This window comes from Tursiops truncatus, chromosome 2, assembly GCF_011762595.2.
Source record: "Tursiops truncatus isolate mTurTru1 chromosome 2, mTurTru1.mat.Y, whole genome shotgun sequence".
In the NCBI taxonomy this organism is placed as follows: Eukaryota; Metazoa; Chordata; class Mammalia; order Artiodactyla; family Delphinidae; genus Tursiops; species Tursiops truncatus.
In genome coordinates, this window is record NC_047035.1 from 134,707,521 (window position 1) to 134,723,461 (window position 15,941).

A 15,941-nucleotide genomic window follows, 5' to 3' on the forward strand; every position below is an offset into this window, starting at 1 on the left:
TTGTTTGTTTGTTTAGGAGGTGAGAAGGAAGAAGGAGATGATGGCCAAGATCTTAGGAGAACAGAATCGGATAGTGGTCTGAAAAAGGTATTTCTTTCTAAAGTACACTCCCTAAGTCCTCCCTGCACTTCCTCTAAATTCATAGTCTTTGAAACTAGCCTACTTTGATTTTGTTTTGGATGCCCAATTTGCCGTTTTTATTTCCTGTTTTATCTGAAGAGGAAAGCACGTTTTTAAGCAAACAGTACAATTCAGAGCCCCACGTTCTTGGCCGTTGGGCCTGTCTCCAGACACCACGTCTACGTGCACAGCTCTGCCGCGGCCGTGGCTGGACCAGTTTCATTAAGAGGCTTGTTTAAATGCACACACCCCCCTGAACTCTTTGCAAGGCTTCAGTAACAGTTCAGCCTCAAATCTTCAGTGCCCTGCAGTGAGAAGCTGTAGAAAAGAACGAAAACAGGAAGTCACAGCATAACTCAGACACACGCTGAATATCATTCTTGCCTCAGAGTCTTCGTTGTTTTTAAATGCACTTTTTTTGTTTGTTTTATAGGGTGGAAATGCTAACCTGGCATTTATGCTTAAAAGAAACAGTGAGGTAAGAATATTATGAGCTATTTAAAAGAATATGATTTTGTTATAATTGCTAGGTTAGGAATACTCATTTCTGTTTTGCCATGATGAACAAGCTTGGCTCCTGGCTGATCTGTGCAGTTGTGTTTCCTTTCCCTGGCCCCAGGGCCTCGTCTTGCCCTTTTGCCAGAGTACTGCCTCTGCTTCTCTGTCCTTGAGAAGCCCCTTGCTTTCTCTAAACGTGGGCCATGAAGCTCCCATGGTGATTTCTTTCTGCGCACACTGAGTAGAATTTGTAGCCACCTTTGCTGTAACACAAGCCTGGCACCAAAGGCACAGTCTGGAACGTGGCAAATTAACTTGTGGGTAAAATTTTGCATAATAATTTCTTATCCTGCAACTCAGCTTGAGTTTTCTTCCTCGAGCACTGCTTTTCGCTCTGTGTGTGTCACTCTAGAAGTAGCCTTGTTGTCTCCTAGCTAGAGATCAGGTCCCCACGCAAATCTTTCACCTGCCTTCGGCTGAGCTCTGCTGACCCTGCAGGATAACGCACGCCTTTCACTGTTTCTCCATCTCCTTGGGTCCCTCTTAGGAAATCCTCCTCAAGGTTCCTACTGTCTCCAAACCTAGTTGACTCCAAGCGTGTGACTGTGTCAGCAGGCTGGAATTGGACACAGGACAGTGGGGTGCTAGGGTGTACCTCTCAGGGTGTTCTCTGTGTTTCTTCCTGCTTTTAATAGAATACCTTAAATCCCTGAGGAGTTTTCTTTTGAAATTTCAGATTAAGGAAATCTTTCCTTTTTTCCCTCAAACACAGAAGGGTGTTTTTTTGTCTTCTGTTTGTTGGCATGTTAGTCTACATGCTGACGTAACCCCCTTCAGCGTGTCCATCCTTGAATGAAGTAAACCTGCTCCCACACAGGCTGCTGTGCTCTGGTGCTGCTTAAAAAGTAGCCCTTAGTTGATTTTTTCACCTGGCAACTTTCCCCTCATATTTAGTGAGAAGAGACAGTACAAGACCAGTGGTTTTCAGGCATTCCAGCATGGATTATACACTACGGATGCTCAGTCAGTCAGCTGGTCTGCTGTGACTTCTCCCTCTCTCTGTTAATTAAGAATAAACTTAAATGAGGGGTAAATCGTATTCTCAGAAGAGCTAAGCCTGATAATAAAGTTTTTGTGTTTTAAATATTATAAAAGGAATACATGTTTGTGGTAGAAGATTTGGAAAACATCCAATAATGTAAAAAAGGAAAAAATTAAGTAAACATAGTACCACTAGTACCATAGCACTATTAAATGTTTGGTGTGCATTTTTCCAGCCTTTTCTTATACAGGACATGTATTTTATGTGTGAGTATGAGTTGCATAAACATAATTTTATACAATTTGTTTCACTACTCCCTGGAGCTTCGTATCCTGCTTTTTTTCTCTTAACCCACCAGAAGCATTTCCCCAAGGCATATTTGTACAAAACACGCTAATCGGGCTTCCCTGGTGGCGCAGTGGTTTAGAGTCCGCCTGCCGACACAGGGGACACGGGTTCGTGCCCCGGTCTGGGAAGATCCTATATGCCGCTGAGCCTGCGCATCCGGAGCCTGTGCTCCTTAAAAGGAGAGGCCACAACAGTGAGAGGCCCGCGTACCGCAAAAAAAAAACAAAAAAAAAACCAAAAAGAAACATGCTAATTAACAGCTGCATATTATTATGTTATGTGCCATAATTTATTTAATCTTTCCAGTGGTTCTTTCTCTGCTTTTTTGCTTTTTAAATGATGCAGCCAAGAGCATCCTCATACTTTTTTTTGCAGGGCTCTGATTATTTCCTCATCATGTCATCCGCTCTCTAGAAAGGTTGTACAGCGTTCATCCCTGTCAGTACAAGAGTATCCATTCTCATCATACGTTCACCAACACTGGGAATTATTTTTTAATTGACATTTTGTTGATAAGTTCAAGTGGTTATTTCTTTATTTTTGCATTCTTCTGATTTCAAATAAGGTTGAATCATTTTTAATATGTTATATAATTGGCCATTTGTATTTCTTCTTTTGTAATTGCTGGTTTATGTTCTGTGCCTGTTTTTCTACTAGAATATTCGTTATTTTGTTGATCTACGAGAGCCTTTTTTAAATTAAAGGTTTCTTTTGCCTTGTTCTGTTCACTGTTTCCTTTGCCTTTTTATTATACATTTTTACACAGTAAAAGTTGAAATTGTGTGTGTGTGTGTGGTTTCATCCATTGTTTCTGTCTCTGAAAAGCCTTCCCTATTTCAAGATCAGAAAACATTCTCACATTTTCTTACAGCTCTTTTACAGTTCTTTTCTACATTTAACATTTCAATCCATTTGAATGTTTTTTCTGTGGATCCCAGCTTAGTTTTTTCCAATGATTTAGCCAGTTTTTTCGGAACAATTCACTGAATATTCTTTCCTTCTCCATTGACTAGAAATGCTCTTTGTATCATATACTAATGCTGCGGTTTGCTTCTGGGCTTTCTGTTTTGTTACATTGGTGTGTTTGCCATTTTTGTGCCAGTCATTTTAAATAATTGGAGCTTCGTAATACCTTTCACTGTGTGCTGACTTCCCTCCTACATACACAGTTACTTCGTTTGATCTTGTTTTTCTTGGCTACTTGTACCGGCTTATCCTCTGTGGTGCTTTCAGTCTGAAAGTACTTGGTTCAAATGCAAGCCCCTTGCTGTGTGGTAGGGTGGGTTCTTGTCGGATGACACGCAGTGTGCTGGGGTCTGAGCCTCCGAGTCTGAGGTGATGGTCCTTTGATTCCTTTTGCAGCCGGTCATCCAGAGCGTCGTCCGTCTCCACGAGCTCCTCAGCACTTTGCAGGTATGTGCCCTTCTCCTTTATCCCTTCACTTCCTTGTTTCGAGAGAATCAGTGACCAGGGTATTGTTGGCCTGGATCTTTGAGGTCTATAGTTTTCTTATGGGTAAATGGGGCCCTCAGACTAGAGAAGACTGGCTCTCATGATGAGAAAGGTTCCAGAATGCAGTGGTTAGAGTATCATCGACCCGCTAAGACTGGACTTGACGAGCACATGGTGGACTGCAGGTACCCTTGACAGCCATGCCCCAGAGCACATGGGGTGCTGACATGCACAGAGGACATGGTTTCAGTCTGGAAGGCCTTTGGTAGGATTGTAAGTTTCCATATTCCATGTCTCTGTGTGGTATTTGAGTAGGGTGACCCTCCCCTCACAGCTTTCTGGGAATATCCTCAATTTCTAACCAGTCCAGTTCATACCTCCTCCCACTTCCCAAACACACACTCCCCACCCCATACAAAGCCGCTGCCCGCCAAATCCGAGTCCCCCACACCACTGACCTTGTGACTTGGTTGCCGCCCAGGGTTATGCTGGAGCATTTTCCCAGAGCAGCTTAGAAACCAGGGGAGGGCCGTAGTCTGGGGTGGCGTCCTCGTCCTCCAGGCGGAGGCGCATCGTCCCCCCTCGTGCGTCTCCCCCGCAGGGGGTGGTGCTGCAGCAGGACAGCTACATCGAGGACCAGAAGCTGCTGCTGACCGAGCGGGCGCTCACGCGGACGGCGTCGCGGCCCAGCTCCCTCATCGAGCAGGAGAAGCAGCGCAGCCTGGAGAAGCAGCGCCAGGACCTGGCCAACCTGCAGCGGCAGCAGGCGCAGCACCTGGAGGAGAAGCGGCGGCGCGAGCGCGAATGGGAGGCCCGCGAGAGGGCGCTGCAGGAGCGCGAGGCGCGGCTGGCGCAGCGCGAGGACGAGCTCCGGCGCGGCCGCCAGGACCTGGAGCACGAGCTCGACGAGCTGCAGCAGAGGAAGGTCGCCTACCAGAGCGACCTGGAGCGCCTGCGCGCTGCCCAGAGGCAGCTCGAGCGCGAGCAGGAGCAGCTGAAGCGGGAGGCCGACCGGCTCAGCCAGAGGCCCGCCGACTGTGACATCGGCCAGGTACGGGGCGCTGGGGGGCCGGGTCACGACCCGCATAACCAAGAACCCTCTGAGCAGCGGAGGAAAGTAGACAGAGAATATAAAGGCTGCTTCTACAGATCTGTTTATGCACCACCAGGGGCAGGTGAGGAAGTGAGTCTTTTTCTCCTTTTTGCATCTCTCAGCATGATGGGTTGGGGTTTGGCCAGGGGAGTTAATGGATGCCTGGCACTTCCCTCAGCCCTCAGTCGCTTAGGCCGGAGTAGCCTCAGCATCTCTGAGGATGGCAGTCAGCCGTCCAGGATTTGGGGAGCAACCCCTCTGCCCTGTGCCACAGAAGAACTTAGAATGGTCCCCAGCTAAAGGAACTTGTAGCTGGATGGGGACAGCACACCGAGGACACAGGTCCCCCCGGAGCACAGTGCCTGGGGCTCACAGAGAGCAGTAACGCCTGAGTTCCTGAAAGAACCCACACGGTGGGGTCAGTGGGCGTCAGCTACAGGGAGGAGCCCATCCCGGCAAATGATGGAAGGCAGCCCCTCTTATGGAGAGAGGATATTCCTGCTCAGGGATGCTCAGACATCTGGGCTCTGCTTAATTCCTGATTTGTCTCGCTACTGTGGATGAAACCTTTCTTTTCCTGCAGCGACTACTTATATGGGAAGGCATCACATATGTGGGAAGCACGCTGACCCCCGAGTTTATTTCAGTGGTGGTCTACGGTTATTCTGGAACGGGGCACCTGTGGCAGGTGGGAAGCTTGGGTGCACACAGATCCTCCTGTCTGCTGATACTCAGGTTGCCATTTGTTTGATCGATTGACCTTGGATCATGAAAGAAAAGGAAACTGACATCTTCCAGAGGGAGCAGTTTAGCTTCCTGCAGAGTTTTTCACGTCTGTGGGGGGAGTAGCCAGTGGCTCTATGTGCTTTTCGTGACACAAGGATGGCTTCCACGGGGAAGGCTGCAAGGCCCAGCGGGAGCACAGATTAGACTGATTATCTCTCTTTATCTTTGGTTTAACCTTTGGCTAGGATCTTGGTATAAGCATGTCTCCACCTGCCCTCTAACCTGAACAGACCTTTATAATCTCTTAGCCCTGAAATAATTATCTACACCCCCGTGTAAATCAGTCGTTGGATAAGCAGCTCTTCCTGCTTCTTCAGGGAATGGGAGTTCTAAGCTGCCTCTTCCAAGCTACTGTTAATTCTTTATGTTGCTGATAATAAAAATAGTAATGGCATCAGATGATATTTTTAGCACTTTCATAGATACTACCTGAGGGAGGGAGGAAATGGAACTGAGAAGATCAGAATCTTTTTACCATTTCTCTGGAGTCCAAGGCAGTGGGTGCACACGGGGCTGACCCACTGACACAGCCGGTGACCTCAGGTAGTGTTCACTGAGTAGAGGCACTGGGGATGCTGCCGGCCTCCAAGTCAGACCCCTTCTCTTGACCATGTGCAGGTTTCACATCAGCACACCAAGCTGCTGAGGATCCCATCCTTCCTTCCGAATCCTGAGGAGACCCTCTTGCCACCGGCACCTTCCATAGCCAAATCGGGGTCATTGGACTCAGAACTCTCAGTGTCCCCAAAAAGGAACAGCATCTCTCGGACACACAAAGAAAAGGGGCCTTTTCACATACTGGGTTCCACCAGCCAGACAAACAGAGTACCAGAGGGTCAGAGCCAGACCCCAGTGTCCACGTCCACCCGCCTGTTTGGGTTAGCTAAGCCAAAGGAAAAGAAGGAGAAAAAGAAGAAGAACAAAGGAAGCCGTTCGCAGTCCGGTGGTGAGTTACACACACCAGGTCTCCCTCTGGCCGTGTAGTCCCTGGATCCTGAAGAGTGGGTGGCTTTAGCCTCATGGGAGTGGTTAAAAAGAGGTGGCTGCCATTCAGGTGTGTAAAAGCTGAACCATACACATCTCACCAAACCCACTTGCTCTGCCCGCAAAGGACTGTTGGAACTGACACTAAGAACACAGATTCAAAGAACATTTCAGAACCCACTCTGTGTGGCACGTGCATGAAGTAGAGAGTGCGGGCTCATTTCTCACACTTACTGTCCAGCTGAGGAGCTGAAACTCACCTCAGTGAAGCAGCTGCAGTCCTCCCTGCCTTTCTAGGCCTGGTCCAGTAATACTAATAACAGGTGCTTGGTGAGCATTTTCTGAGGGCTGCTTTAATCCTGCAGGTGACTGTGAGAGAGGTGTTGCTGACCCCCAGACACACTGGGAAGCTGAAGCTCGGGATTAACTGACCTACCTGCCGCCATAGGGCGTGCTATCAAATCACACTGCACAAGGTCTGAGTCCTTCTCATTAGGATTCCTCTCCCTTCTGTGTGGGAGGTTGAAGAGAAATCCCTATTTCCAGGCCTATTTACAAACAGCAAGCCTAGTGTTTCTGTAAAGTTTAAGGAGCTGTAGACACGGAGGACATCACTGACGACCTCATGCACTACGTCACCTGGAGGCCTGGCTGGCGGATGTCATTGCCCACCAGCCCGGCATCTGTTTGCATCCCAGAAGACTTGTGTTTGGGGAGGAAAGAACAGAATTTACCAGTGAAAAGAGCAGTTTTTCTGAAATTCTTTTTCCGCCTTGGTTTCCTTTTTTCCAGATGGCCCTGCATCTGAAGTACCCGCAGAGGGGGAGGAGATCTTCTGCTGACCCCGTTGCTCTCCGAGGCAGCCGCTCCTGTCCCGCCATGGTTATAGCCCCAACCCCTGCTGTCCTGTGCGCACATTCTCCTACACTGATGCCCGTGTCCTGCGGCGCCCAGCCCTCCCGCACTGCCCAGGTCCTGGACCAGAAGAACAACTGGTCTTGGGGGTCAGGGTGGGGAAGGAGGCACAGGATTGGCAACCCAACGCCTCTCGGGTTGGGGCCAGCCCTGCTGGGTGGTGGATGTTACACCAAGAGTAGTGGCCCCAGAAGTCCAGGCGATGGTTTTGGACATGTCAGGAATTCCTAGAGACTAAAAGAGCGTTTCCAAATGCGGTCTGAAGCTCTTACTGCCTTTTATTTTGGGGAACAGAACCAAAAATCAAACAGCAGATAGGTTGGACTTCATCTGAACACATACAGTAGCCCATCTGCACATACATGTGGAGTGCGCCGGAACTGTGCACGGTCTATACCAGATGCCTGCTGGGCTCAGCTCAAGCCCCGCACGAGGGGCACTGCCCACCACCGCTCAGGGAGCGCGCACTCAGAGCCTCACCCACTAGCCCTCCCAGGCTGTCTCCCTGTAAACTCACCCCATGCACGCCTCACCCCTTTTCGCGTGTATTTCTCATTTCACTTCAGAAGGGACGACGACATTTGTGAGAACCGGTGAGAGAAGGCTTGATGTCTTTAAAAAGCAGATGATCTTGAAACACCTTGATTTTGGTGTTTCAGTCACTTTAAAAAGAAAAAATGTATCTAATTTTATCAAGTCTAAAAGAAATCATATATTGGCTTTCCAAGATGTGTGCCCACATGTTCTGGGCACAGACGAAGTAGAGAGGCCTCCTCACTATCACCCCTGCGGCGTGACACTTTTTGGTTGTCACTAGCCACTCAGCAGTGGCCACGGCCTCCTGGCAGTACTCCTGAGACCTCGAGGTGCCCCCCCAGGGAAGCTGCTCCTGCCTGGCAGTCGCCGTGGGAGAGGGTGGCCCCATCCGCGCTCCTCCCGTGCAGAGACCGCCTGCTTCTCCTGCTGCCAGGGGGTGCCCACCCTGTACTAGACAACTGGCCGAAAAGCAGGTTCAGGTGGGTGTGTTAGGCCCATATGAAGCGGTTCCCACCAGTACAGACTGAGAGAAGAGCTGGCCAGAAGGTGTGGCTTGGAAAGGTCTCCTATCAGGAGGCCTGGCAGAATTTGATTTCTTTCAAAAGTTTTAGAAACGAAAGGCCTGTTGGTTATTGTACTCTGCCCCTTGAAGAATCCACAGATGCTGCCTGTTTGTTCATTTCCTTCTCTCTTTTTCTTGTCCCACTGTGTTTTGATCTGTATTCCTTGAGGCTTGTCGCCAGCGGGGAGGTGCAGGATGTTTCTCCCTGAGGCCCCTGCACCTGCCACACTTGTTAACCCCCCAGGAGGGGAAACCCTGGAAAATTCTGTGCTTTAAATGTGGTCTTTGATTCCTGCCTTTTGCCCCTCAGGAGCATGGGTCTTTGAACATAATTTTTAGAAACAAACAAAAAAATCTGTAACTTGGTGCTTGTTGATGAATTGCAAGCTGGCCTTGCAGATGGAGATATTTATCTTTCAGTTTATTTGAAAGAGGTCTGGTTTAAAACTTTTAGCTTAGATTTGTTTTATTTATTTGTGTGTTGTGTGCATGTGTGCATGTGTGTGTATGTGTTTTAAGGGTGAACACACCAGCCCAACGGTTTCAACTGTCCAGTCAAGCAGCCGGTGCTGCTTCCTTACTCCCCCGTGTCTGTCAAAGTGCCTCGAAGGCCCAAAGGAAAATTAAGGTTGGGGGAGGGGTCCATTTCCTTCCCTCCTGCCACCCTCACCTCATACTTTGATCAAGGGATGTCTTCTTCCTTGCTTGAGAGTTAAGGAACTTGCCACCCATGGGCTACATTTGCCTAGTTTTGTCATGGAGATTTCTTACCCTTCAGAAACACACCTTGAGCAGAACCAGCTGATTTTCTATTGAACCTTAATGTACTACCCCCCCACCCCCCCACCCCCACAGAGACCCTAAACAGCAAAAGGTTAGGTTGCTTCCTGCTGCCAGTCCGTACAGCTTGAGTAAGGCCAGCCTGTCATGCCTTTCTCAGATCCACAGGGAGCTCAGCCGTCTGTCCCTGTCACTGGCTCAGGTTCACCTCTGTGGGTCCCAGTCCCAGAGCTCTGCTGGAAAGGGGTGGGGCTGATGAATGAGGACCTGCATCCTTCCTCTGTCCGTGTAGGCCGGGCCTCCCTGCCTCTGGGCTTGAAACCAGTGCTCAGTGCTGATGGCATTTGCCCTAACGCAGGCTCTTCACAAAAAGCACCCTGGACGCTGAGTTTCTGTATAGAGCTGCACAGGTGGCTTTCAGCTTACTCCCAACTAGTTGTGAAGTTTCGGTTGTCTTGATTATTCGGTGGTAGTTGTTTTAAAATGGTGATTTCCCCTTCACCTGTACCCCACTAACTTAAAATACTTTGGTCAGCTTGTGGTTGGACAAGTTTAGAATCAGAATCAGAAGGCATCTCCCCCAGAAGAGTGTGCGGTGCAGAGAGAGAACCACTTACCCGGACCCGTGCTTTTCCATGCCTTCGTCCTGTCTCTCTCCCCCTTTGATAAGGAACTCGGGGATTTTGTTGTTGCGCTTGGGGAACCACCTGGGATTGTTGCTGCTCCTGCTTTTGCTGATGGCCTTGAGGTCTCCTCTGACCTTGAGGCCTGTCCTGGTTACTGAGGTGTCCTTCATGTGAGAAGGGGCTGTCTCCCGGGACAGCTCAGACTCAGTTCTCCAGTGTCCCCACGCTAGGGGCCGTGCTTCTCTAAGCTCCGCAAATCAGATGGCTGGCCTTCCTTGTGTTTAGGTTTTGGGGGACAGATGGAAACACCATCCAGAGTTCCAGAATCTCGTGAGTTGCCTGGAAGGAGGCTGCATCTTCTCTCAAAACTTCCATCATCTCAGTGGTCGTCATCCCAGTCGGGTGGCATGTGCACTTTAAACGCTCCCTACAGTCAGCTTCACTTTCGAGACAATCAACTATGCTAACTGTTTTCTTTGAAAATGGAGAAGGTTAAAAACATGCAGATTGCCATAATTCAGCCTTTGCCAACATTCCATCCTCTACCCCCATGAGAGCTGTCTGTGGGGAAGAAATCCTTATCAAGACTTTTTTTTTTTTGGAAAGGTACGAATCTTACCTGTTTTCCTCTCATGTCTCAGGGTAATACCACTAAAAGTTGTTCCTTTGCTGATATTCTCCCTTATTTGTTATCTTCCCAAGCCCCTACTATTAGCAGTAGTGAGCACACATTTTTAAGATCCTTGGGCTTTGTCGTACCTTTATTTGGAGAGTGGGTGTTAGTGTATAGGGTTTATAACTAGGCCCCACCTAAAATAAAGGTAGCACCATAACCTTAGGGGCCAGAACTCCATCCCGAAGGTACCGTTCACAGAAGCGCTTTATATTTCATCCATTGGTCACAAAGTTCTTTTTCCATAGCCGGTTCTTTCTCCCCAAGGATTTGGTATCGGCCTTGGAGCTGCAGTTGTTGATACAGCGTTGATGGGGGGGCCAGTTGTGCCCAGAGGACAGCTAAGCCCAGGGACTGGGGTGGGAGCACATTGAGAGAGACGGTCCTGGTGAGTGGGCTTCAGCAGCCATGAAGAGGGTGGCTTGCAGGGGACCCCAGACACTGCCAAGGGGTGTGGACACACTTGGAATGTGGAAGCCCAGAAAGAACGCTTCCAATTCCACGGCGGCAGTGGATGAGGGATGTGTGTCTTGCCTTCCTGCAGCGGGACAGTGTGGCACACACACCTGTGGTCCTGGGGTCACGGCCCCACCTGGCGCTGTTGCTCCGATGGACCCTTGGAGACAAGGAAAGGGGCAAAGAGATTGTTTTGGTTCGGTTCTTCATTTTCTTTCTTTCTTTCCGTGTAGCGTAACATTCCTAGTTAACCGGAACTTTGGGATCTACTGCCTGCTGGCCAGGTTTTAAAGTGAAAAGTCTTTTAGTGCTGCCATAAGAGGGAAAAAAACAAAGGCTTCTTTCCATGTACCAATCGGATTTCATTTGTCAAAAGCTCGACAGGCCTTGAGTGAGTTCTCCATCTTGCTAAGGTTTAAAGACAGGCAGACCCAGCTGGCTAAAGTCTCTCCTGCCGCACACGGTGACAGCCTGCTCCAGACACCCAGGCTGAGCCCAGTCTCTGCTCACCCCAGTGTTCACCCTGCTTGAATGCCTCTGCCTTTTGTGACCACCTGCCAGGATGAGCAGCTCCAGAGCACTGACAGGGGCCTGCCCGGTCGGCTGGCCCACGGTCGCGGTTTAGCCTGAGGTTTCTGGCGTGTTGCCCCGCCGGGCGCGCAGGGGACACCAGGACACGCAGGAGGGTGATTACCATGCACCTTATACCTCTGCTCTCGTTTGTTGTCCTCAAATGCTAAATGAACGTTTCTGTGCTGAATCCTATTAGATAAAAAGGGGTTAAAACCCAGATGCTGTATATTAATTTGTAATTATGTATAAAGTGAAGCAGTTTTAAACTGTAAGGATTTTTTCAGTGTGTTTTCTGGAATTCTGCCACAACGTACTGGCTTTGTATTTTATTTATCTTCCTTTCTGGTTAGCGGCTTCCGACCCTTGTAAAGTCCCCCTCCACCCTTTCAAAAAAAATAAATAATAAATGTCCTTTAAGTCCCGATGGTGACTGTGTGGGCTTCCTGAAGTGAAGGCTTCCTGGATACTCTGGGTTCCTGGTGAAGGGGCACCCCCTACCCAGCTCTAAGGGACCCTTCTCCCCAGTGAAACCTTATTTCTGTACCTTCGGGAACAGGACTCAGGAGGACAGCCCTGGAGCACAGAGCAGCTCCCGGGGAACTCAGGTCCCCTGGAGCTGGACCCTAACCCGGGGGCACCAAGAGTCAGAACCATTTCCAGTCAAATCAGCGTGGTAAGAAACGTCCTTGCTATAGATTCTACTACGTAAAAAAGATGAATGTCAGTTTGCCTTTCTTTGCCAACTTTTTTCACCTCATCCCACCCCCAAACAAGGGAGCTGCCAAAAACTAATTCAGAAAGAAGAATCCCATTTGCATGTAGCTCCACAAGGATTTACTGGGTCTGATCCTCTGAGAAATTGCTGGAATGCACACGGTAGGAGCTGTTGCCGCTGCTGCCTGCGGGCACCTGTGCCGCCCTTCCTGAATTGCTGGCTGCCTCCCCGGACTCCAGGACTCTGCCCCTATGAGAGGCCCCTCGGTCCAGCCGGCTGCGTGGTGTAATGCGAAGAACGTGGGCAGAGCTGCCTCAGTTCCCAGCTCTGCGCTCCCAAGAGCTCCTTGTCCCTCACCAAGCGACAACCAAAAAGAGGAAAGTCCTGCCGGGTTGCCAAGCGCTTTGCCTTGCTCAGTGAACTTGGAAGTGCCCAGATTTCTAAGGAGTCTTGCAGCCCTGGTGGCAATAGATGCGTCCCCAGAAGCCAGCAAACACTGGTCCCTTCTCTCTGCCGTCTGCCCTTGGCTGTCACGGCAGCTGCAGCGTGCCGACGCCCCCAGCGGGGCTGGGAGAGTGGTTCCCACGGCCTCCCTCCTCTGCCGCTCTGCTCCCATCGTGCTTGGGTCTGAGCCAGGGAAGGGCTCCATGTGGCAGGCAGGCCAGAAGAGGGAGGAGGTGTCATCCTTTGTTCCAGAAGAAGAGCAGAGGCACAAAGCCCGCAGGGCTCCACAAGGACCGGCCATCCATGCAGCGGGGCGTGGGATGTCTGCCTGCTCCTGAGGGAGAAGTGCCCCAGATAAAAGGGGCCACTCCTGTCTGAGGACCTCCCACCTGAAGGGAAACCAGGTTGTGGCAGCCATGTGCCCAGGAAGGGAGTCCTGCTAACCAACGCAGCAGGACGGAAACCTGAGTCACAAATGCCGGGAAGAGGTTGGGATGCTGGAAAGTCCAGAAAAGAGCTTGCAGGGCAGGGAGGAAATACAGTGCACAGGTTCTGTTACTTCCTAGGAAGTGGGAACAAAAGTAGATCGGTGGTGAGCCGTGCTGCAGAGCATCAGGAATAAGATCAGGAACCTCCTTCCAGCACCGCATCCCTGGTTCAGCCCGCAAGGGCCTCGCCCACCACAGCTCCTGCTCTGGGATTCTTGGGAGGTTTCTTTTCCCTTAACTTTACCCCCATTCCTTCCGGGCCTCAGGTCACCGCCGGAAGGTTGCCCGGAGGTGGTGGAGCAATCCAGGTGGACATGATGCCACCCCCATCAGGGTCCCAAGAGGAGTCCGACGTGGAAAAGGAGGCAGAACTTGGTACACCCCAGACTTGGGCAGAACTTGGTGCACCCCACCGGCCTCCCCCATACACCCCCTCCCAAGTCCTTTGGTGTCCAAGTTATAGCCAGGGCGTCCTCAGGCCCCTCTGGCCTCTTTCTTTCACATGGTAATCACTCACACAGCTGTAAATAGTCCCACTGAAGTTTGGGCTGCTCTTCCCTCCAGGCGCCTTGGTGAGACTTTCTTCCTGGGAAACGGTATCTGGACCCTTGGGATGGAGGTGGGAGGAGAGGGGGACCCAGGGGGGCCTCTGAGGGGATTGGCTGGCGGGGCTCAGGGGCCGTGAGGGGAGTGAACTCCTTACACCAGCTGAGAACCGGGCCTGCTTTTCTCCCCCTCCCTTGTCAGCACATCCCTTGAGGGCCCTGAACTTCCCACCCCACCCCCAGCAGCTTTGGGGTTGAAGCTGGGCCGTTGCCTGGACAACCCCAGTTCCCAGCCTTGCCTGGTCTCTGCATCCAAAGACAAAGGAGCGGGATGCTGGTCACCTGAAACAATGCTCCCTCCACCCGCAGGAGGAGCTGGGGACCGGCCCCGGCTGGGCTCCCGCTCCGTGGAGGGGGCAGTGGACAAAGGCTGGGGGGCCATGGGGTGAGTGAAAGGATGGGCGCAGACTTCGGATCAGAGTCTGGGCTCAACGTCCAGTCCAGCCATCTAATGGCCAAGTGACCTTGGACAAGTTATTGGACCTGTCTATCCCTGTTTTCCTCTTTCATTCGGGAACCAGGGTATCTAGCTTGCAGATTTGCTGTGACAGTTCGGTGAGATGCTGAATGTTGGTCCCCAGCACGTGATTCTTGATTCCTGAGCCTGTTACCCACAGCAGCAGCAGGAGCCTGTCACAGCAGCAGTGCCGGAATCCCATACCTGACCTCCGTCTCTGCACCTGGAGGTGAGCGCCCGGAGGAAGAAACGACCTTCCCCATCGCCTGGCAGTGGTGCCCAGCCCAGGGCGTGGCTCGGAGCTCCTTGTCCCTGGGCTTCTGGTTTGGGATACCTGTCCTCCTTCCCTCACTTGTCCCAGGTGAACTGTCACTTCCTAGAGGAAGCCTTCCCTGACAGCCAGGGCAAGCCCAACCCCTCCCTCCCGTCTGCCCTTAGCACCGGGAACCCTCCGGCCTACACAGAACACGTGACACCTGGAACCACCAGCCTTTAGCTAGTGTCCCCTCCCCCTAGCTTCCAGACCAGAAAGCAAGGCTGAGCCCGAAGCCCACGCCCCACGCACCCTCATTCCAAAACCGCAGTGCTGGGAGTGGACAGGCAGGATTGTCCCAGGGCCTGGAAGAGGCAGGGGCCACTGCTCTGCCAGCAGGGCCAAGGTGGCAGGTGGCCCTCAGCTCCAGCTAACTCCAAGAAGGCTCTCCCCATGGGTGGCCTCTGGTTGAACCGTAGAGTCCTGCTGCCAGGGCTGGGATGGCTGCCAGCCCCTGCCCCTGCAAAGCAGCTGAGCTTCATCCCCATCAGGTCTTGCAGCCAAAAGTGGGCCAGGCCACTCTGCCCAATCTGGGACCAGGAAGCCCAGGGGGGGCTCTCTCACCCTCTGCCACTGGAGATGAGAGCATCTCCGAGAAAGGCGGGCTGGCAGAGCCAAAGCAGCCAGGTGTGGAAATAGAACCACTCAAGTTCATACCCTGGTGCCCCACTCCTGTGTGCCCTGGGCCAACATGCTTAACCTCTCTGAGTACAGTTTCCTCCTCTGTAAAATGAGGATGATGACACCTACCCCCATACTGTTACTGTAAACAAAATAAACATTACATGTCCTTTCTTTTTGCTTGGCAGGAAGACACAAGGTAAAGGCCTGGATCTTGGGACTGTGCAGACATGTGGGCCTGCAGGTGTGAGCATTTACTGTGACTTCAGGGCTCCCCCAAGCTTTCAGATTTTTCTGGGTCAAAGAAAGTTTGCCAGTGTCTTGTCTTCTTCTTGGAATGACCTTCCCATGGAAGGCCCTAGAGCGAGGGGCTCTCACTGGCTGGAAACCCATAGGTCTCATATCCATGATGCCTTTGAACCTGACCGCCCAAAGGGCGTCCGAGTCCCCCATTTGTGGGTGATCACACCAAGGCTCATGGAGTTAGGTGATCGGCCCAGCCAGAGCCAGCGGCAGGCCCATGCCTGCCCACATGCAGACCCAAGATTTGCCCTTAGACCAGTGTTCCTCAAAGGACACTTTAGATCCCTGCATTTGAACTATCTGGGTTGCTTGTTAGAAATGCATCTCCCTGGGCCCAACCCCAGATTTAAGGAGTCAGAATCTCCTGGGAGAAGGCTAGGAAACTCACAGCTTTCACTAACTCCCTGGGGAGTTTTACCCATACCACAGTTCAAGAGACCCTGGGTGCACCCAATACTCCCACCCCGGCGAGTTGGGGTGGGGGGTGGGTGGAAAGGAAGAAGGAGAGAGCTCCAGTATCCCACCCCTCAGGGCAGTGAGGTCCTTTCCA

General features: G+C 51.4%; 1 protein-coding gene across 11 annotated transcripts in view; it reads left to right on the forward strand.

Annotated features, from left to right (window-relative positions):
* Nucleotides 1-11,867, forward strand: part of AKAP13 (A-kinase anchoring protein 13) — a 350,062-nt gene extending 338,195 nt beyond the window's left edge. For 10 of the 11 annotated variants that reach the window (XM_019945698.3, XM_073801373.1, XM_073801368.1 and 7 more), the window contains 6 exons: nt 17-87; nt 554-598; nt 3,371-3,421; nt 4,062-4,511; nt 5,958-6,285; nt 7,116-11,867. In XM_019945698.3, the coding sequence (XP_019801257.2) occupies nt 17-87; nt 554-598; nt 3,371-3,421; nt 4,062-4,511; nt 5,958-6,285; nt 7,116-7,165 (995 nt within the window). In that variant the 3' untranslated portion in view covers nt 7,166-11,867. Of the gene's footprint in view, nt 1-16; nt 88-553; nt 599-2,383; nt 3,350-3,370; nt 3,422-4,061; nt 4,512-5,957; nt 6,286-7,115 lie in introns of those variants that run through there. The other variant, XM_073801374.1, reaches the window with a different exon arrangement.
* Nucleotides 11,868-15,941: the final 4,074 nt, after the last annotated feature.